We start from the raw sequence: 5,963 nt of genomic DNA, 5'->3' as shown, positions 1-5,963 counted from the left end.
GGAAAAGAATTAAGTGCTCCAACCAAAAGATAGAGTGGGTGAAAGGATAAGAAAACAAGACTCCTACATATGAAAAGAAAAGGAATGGAAAAAGATATTGCTTTGATGGACTTCGAAGGTATTTAAGTCAGACAGAGAAAGATAAACTCTATATGATTTCACTTATATGTGGAATCTAAGGAATAAAAAGAACAAACTAATCAAAAACAGACTCAAATATAGTGGACAATTTGGTGACAGGGCAGGGGATTTGGGGGGCTGTGAGAATGGAGTGAAAGGTTAAAGAAGAACAAATAAGTAGCCGATAGATGGTCACGGGGATGGGGAACACGGCATAGGGAATGCAGTTAGCATTAATACGTTGGCTAGGTGGAGGGTCAGGGAAGGGAGGGAGCAATTGGGGGGATCATTTTATGAACTATATAGATGTCTAACCAATGTACTGTACACTTGAAACTAATTAAAATAAAAATAATAATAATTTTAAAAAAGGAAAAAAAAAAGACGAAAATGGAGACTGAGCATAGACCAGAAAGAGCCTTGAATGCAAAACCTAGATGTCTTCTCTACATCAGAGGTAACAAGGAGGTGTTGAAGGTTCATTAGCAGGAAAATGACCAAGGTAATGTCAAGTTTAAGGCCCTTGAAATCTTGCCCCCAAAGGAGCTCCATCTCCTGCCTCTCACCTCCTTTCCCATGTTACCCTCTAACAGTTCCCCATGCACACCAGGCAAATTCTCACCTCACAGCCTTTTTTCATGCTAGAATGCTTTGCTGCCATCACCTCAAAGCTCTATTCTACTAATCTTTTAAGATTCAGACATTTCAAGTGCCTCTCCTTATGTCCAGCCTGGCCCAGGAATCCCATTTCTGGCCTCCCTAGCCTCCTGGGCTTCCATCTCTGCCTCAACCCTGAAGACACCATTCCATAATTGGCTGGTTATGTGTCCATAGCCTATCACCACACAGAGAGCTCAGAAGGGCCAAGACTCAGAACTAAGTGGGAACTGAGTCCACAGCATATGGCTCAGGGCCAGGGCAAGGGTAGGGTCAGTAATGTCTACTGAATGAATGAACAATCTTCGGTGCTTCAAGAATACTATTTTTACTTTTCCAAGAAGGAAGCTGCCCTGGGCCAAAAGACCAGCATTGGTTGGCTGGCTGAACACAACCACAGTCAGGAGTGAGGCCAAAGGCCTAGAGGGAGCCTTACCAGGTTGACTGCATCCCAGTGGTCAATGGGGCGGTGGGCTGTGTTCAGGTCACCGAGAATGATCACATGGCTGAAAAACATTAACATGGATTATCAACTGGTCATTGAAGAGAGAGAAGCAGTAGTACTGGCCCATCTATTTCCTCCTGGACCCAAGAGCTCAGATATGCCACCTCACATATTGAGGCCAATGTAAGAGCCAACAGCAACTCATAGCATCCTACTTCATCAATCATACCATAACCTTGATGCCTTTTACACCTGACCAACCCAATTCTGACCTCCAAAGATGATATCGTTCCCTGTTTGACATGACTGTCTCACTGACCTCTGCCTAATGGCATCTTTCTGGTCCTTCAAAGTTGAGCTCAGATACTACCTCCTCTAGGAAGAGTCCCTTGGTTACTCTAACCACCCTCACTTTCCTGTCCTTCCCTGAGATAACACTTTTTATTTGCTCCCAGGCACTTTATCTTCCTCATCTCATTTCATCCTTAAAACTATTCTATGAGGTAGGGATTCATACATTCATTCGGCAAAAGAGAAAATAGAGGCAGGACTACCTCTGGGGCTCTCAGTAAGTAAAAAGAGGTGGTAGGATAGGTATCTGAACACAAAACTCATATTTATGTCTTCCTCACAGCTCTTAGAGAGCAGGGCCTATTCAGCTAGGCATGCCGGTGTCTGCGACTAAGCTGTGAAGAAACTCAAAAGACAAAGATCCCAAGACAAACTCAAGGAAGCCTTGCTGCCCAGGCTTGCAGTACCTGCCAGCTGCCAGGAGGGCTTCTGCTCGGATCTGCAGCAAATGATAGAAGCGCATCTTAAAGGCTAGCCGCTCAGGCTTCCCAGGGTCCACATGGGGACAGTACACGTTGATTAGGGTCAAGGTCTTCTCCTTCCCTTCCCATGTGCTGTGGATTAGAGACCCCCCCCAAAAAAAAGGAGTCATTTTCAAGCCTCTGCTCCCCACACCACATGGCTTACACTTAATGGTTGTCTGTGGGATGAACACAGACAGACATGAATGAGCTGGCATGCACAGGACTTGGGGACTATGGATGAGGCAAGGAGAGGGGCATTTGAGATGACACACAGGTAAACCAGGTGATGGTGCTGCCATTCTCAAAGATAGGACACCCAGAAAGAGAGTAGCTTGGGGCAATGAATTCAGCACTGGCTAAGTTGCTTTTGGAGTGCCTCTGGTAATAAGAGAGCTGGACCTACTGGTCATCCACCCACTGCACAGACGGGGGGCTCAAGGCTCAAAGGGGAACAGGATTTGCCCAGGGTCACATAGTGAGTAGTCTAGCTAGAACTAAAGTCCAGGAAATGCAAGTTTGGGAAGTTTTCCACCGTGAATGCATGTCTAGCCTCAGAATCACCACGCTTACAGAGTAGAACCAGCAGTGCTCAGTGACAGGGTAAGGGGGGCTATTACCGGATCTTGTGCTGTGTGAGGAGGGCCCGACCCTCACTATCCAGAGCCCGAAGCTCCTCTTGGGTGAACGCATCCATGTTTCCATAGCAACCCACATTCCCGTGCTGAGTGGCAAGCAGGCCACTCAGGCCTTCTTCAGCAGCCACTGGGGTAGCACTGTCCTTACAGAAAGTGGCTACACCTGGGGACAGACAGAGTACTCTGAACAGGCCTGGCAACCAATAGCCTGTTGCACAGCCTGCTGCCCCCACTGAGTCATCTTCATCAAGTGTGGCTGTATTGACAATTCTCCTAACTCAAAGGCCATTGATAGTTCCATAGAGCCTGGGGCAATTCTACTCAAACCCTGGTGTCTTGATTCCTTCATCTACAAAAGCCACAGAATTATAACAACTAATATTCTAAGTGTTTGTACACAGATATAAGAAGTGTTCAAAAGATGTTAGCTATTATCATTCCAATGTGAACTAATTAGGTTAATCCTTGTAATAGCCCTAGGAGGTAGGCATTATCCCCATTTTCCAGCTCAGGAACCTGAGGCATAAAGAGATTAATTTGTCAGAGGGTACACAGCTAGGAAGTGAGCTAGGATTCAAACTCAGGCAGTCTGGCTCCAGAGCTCAAGCACCACACTATTGTGCTTCTGAGATTCAATAGGATAATTTTATCCTTCACATAATTCTATATGGCTTTAGCTCTGTGGACTAAAAGCCTAAATTTCTTATTACCCTCTAATCATATATTGGAAACCCTTTCCCCCTATCTGCCTCCATTATTAATTTAAAGTCCCCAGAAAATCCCATTTACCAGAATAGCCACTACGATTGCGGCTGAAGCTGAAATAGGAGTTATAGCCCTCAATGATAGCCAGGGGCTCTGTCAGCACATCCCCTGGAAAAAAAAAGATATAAGATTATGTCAGAGATAAAACTAAGACCCAGGACACACAAAGGCCTAGAATTACAGTTGTAGGTTAATTATTTATATACATCAGAGTCAGAGTTGAGAAAGAAAATGAAGTATCTACGATTAGAGGAGGAGCTAGAAAGGTGTGGGCTAGAGAGGGAATATCAGAATTAGGAGGGAGGAATCTTTACAATGAAAGGTGGAGAAATCAGGTGAGAGGAGATGAGGTGAGTAGGTGACAGGAGGGAGCTAGGAGTGGGAAATGGGGATCTGAGCTGAGGGTAGAAGGTAGGAAAAGAGTGAAGTAGAGGATCTGAACTGGAGAGATGGAAGGAAAAGTAGTTAGGGGGTCTCAGAAGGGAGTTGCGTGGGGTAGGGAAGGAATCAGGGGAGTGGGGGGGTGGAAGATGGGTAGGAAGGAGAGTTAATTAGGAGGTCTAAGCTTGGGGTGGGGCCTGAGGTAAGAATGATGAGATGTGCTGACCTGGGGAGAAGAGATGGGGGTAGAGATAGAGGACACCAGGGATCTGACTTGAAGCTGTAAAAAGACGAAATTAAGGAGTCTGACCTGGGAACAAAAATGGGGTAGGAATTAAAGGATCTGAGCTCAGGGTAGGAAGGAGGAATTGGGGACTCTGACTTGGGAGTGAGAAATGGGACAGTGTATGGAAGGAAAAAATTAGGGGGACTGAGCAGGGGCAGGAGAATGAATGGGAGTTAAGAGGATCTGAGTGAGGATGGAAGTTGCAAGGGGGAGGGAATTAAGGTTCTGCTGAGGACAGGAGATGTAGTGGAAATTCAGAGATCTAGCCGAAGTGAGAAATAGGGGCTTAAAGAGGAGGGGATCAGGATTCTGAATTGAGTCTAAGGGGAGGCCTCTGAAGGCAGAGAAATGAGTAAGTGAAATGAGATGGAGCAGGGGCTGGGAAATTTAGCATGAAGGGGAAAATATGGTAGGAATCTTGGATTCTTGAGCGCTCACTGGTCACTTTGGTCTCCTGGAGACAGACGATGTCAGCATCCAGCTTGTCCAAAATGCGCCCCATGGCCATGGCGGTACAGTTGTTGGGCTCCTCGTAAACCACCCCCTGGAGGGGACTTCGGATCCCATTAATGTTCCAGCTCACCACGCGCAACATCTTGACAACAAAACGCAACACCTCCCAAACTGCGCCGAACCTAAGGGCAAGAGAACCGCCGGACCCTCGGAAGACGTACAGGCCCGGCCTTCCGCGCGCTTTTGCGCAGGCTTTCTCGTGCGTGCGACGAAAGAGTCGGACGCACGTGGGGCGGGGCTTCGAGCCCCTCAGTTCCCATTGGCGAGAGGGGCGGAAGCTGAAGGGGGCGGTGCAGATGCCTAGAAGGAATGAATGGCGGGAGAAAGGCCTCCAGTTTGGGTCTTGATCTTTTCGCCTACGAACCTTAGTTTGCGTTTCTGCCCTGCTCAAAAGTCCCTTTGGTACTTCCAATTACTTACAAGTGGAATTTGGCCACTTTTTAAACAGAGGAACCTTGTTCAAAACCGCGCAGCGACCGAAGCCCCGCCTCCAGTGTGAAAGACCGCCCCGCAAGCGCGCAGATGGCTGCGGGCTGCGGCCCTAGGAGTAGCTGACGTAACTGCTTCCGTGGGAGGGTGACGCGCGCAGGGAACATCGCCGCCAGAGGAGGGAGCAGTAAGAAGTGCTCTGACAGAATAAGACTTAGGAGAGGTCCACTGGCTTTATTGGGCAGGGTCTAGCGGTGGGTAGAGGCTGTCTCAAGCCCGTCCTGTAGTCATTATTTATCTTGGGCCTTATGGCATCCCTAAGGACATGGCCTGACACATACCTTCTCTTGAGTCCATTTCTCAGTTGAGTAAAATCGAGGCTCCGAGAATTTAAGTGAGCTACCCAAGCTCCAAAACCGCACTGTCTCCCAGTGTCGCCCATAGCTCTTCCATATGCATTATCTCATTCTCAGGACAACCCTTTAAGGAGTATTAAGGCTAAGTAAGAGAGTTTGAGTGAATTCTCCCCAGTCTTACAGAAGTGGTAGAGCCAGGATTCAAACCCTTTCCTAATCAGCTCAAGGAATATTTTCTGGAGTAAGTTTTTCCTAACCACACCTCCCTGATTAGATCTTTTCCTCTGGGCCCGCACTGCACGCTATGGTCCATCTGTCACAGCATTTATCACATTGCACAGCTACCATTGATTTCTATTTCTGTCACTAGACTGCCAGCAACTTGAGATAGCAATGACCATGTCTGATTCATCTTGTTAGCCCCATCCCCAAGAGCATCAACAGGTTAGTGGCTTGTTTTGGAGAACACAAAAATAGAAATAATAGACATGTCCAATGTCCAGGAAAAGTCATAACTTTGCATCCTTAGGTTCCTCACCCAGAATTGCAGCATAGTTATTC

At 47.2% G+C, this 5,963-nt stretch overlaps 1 protein-coding gene across 1 annotated transcript in view; it reads right to left on the bottom strand.

Annotated features, from left to right (window-relative positions):
• The window catches only part of APEX2 (apurinic/apyrimidinic endodeoxyribonuclease 2), a 9,549-nt gene extending 4,716 nt beyond the window's left edge, over positions 1-4,833 (bottom strand). The window contains exons 1-5 of the mRNA XM_006908362.3: positions 4,543-4,833; positions 3,462-3,545; positions 2,655-2,835; positions 1,981-2,127; positions 1,214-1,283 (exon numbers count right to left, since the gene is read on the bottom strand). Coding sequence (XP_006908424.1) covers positions 1,214-1,283; positions 1,981-2,127; positions 2,655-2,835; positions 3,462-3,545; positions 4,543-4,699 — 639 coding nt within the window. The 5' untranslated portion in view covers positions 4,700-4,833. The remainder of the gene's footprint in view (positions 1-1,213; positions 1,284-1,980; positions 2,128-2,654; positions 2,836-3,461; positions 3,546-4,542) is intronic.
• Positions 4,834-5,963: the final 1,130 nt, after the last annotated feature.

The sequence above is a fragment of the Pteropus alecto genome, unplaced genomic scaffold, assembly GCF_000325575.1.
Source record: "Pteropus alecto unplaced genomic scaffold, ASM32557v1 scaffold813, whole genome shotgun sequence".
Lineage (NCBI taxonomy): Eukaryota > Metazoa > Chordata > Mammalia > Chiroptera > Pteropodidae > Pteropus > Pteropus alecto.
Note: the sequence above shows the minus strand (reverse complement) of the source record. Positions and strands in the feature narration are given on the sequence as shown.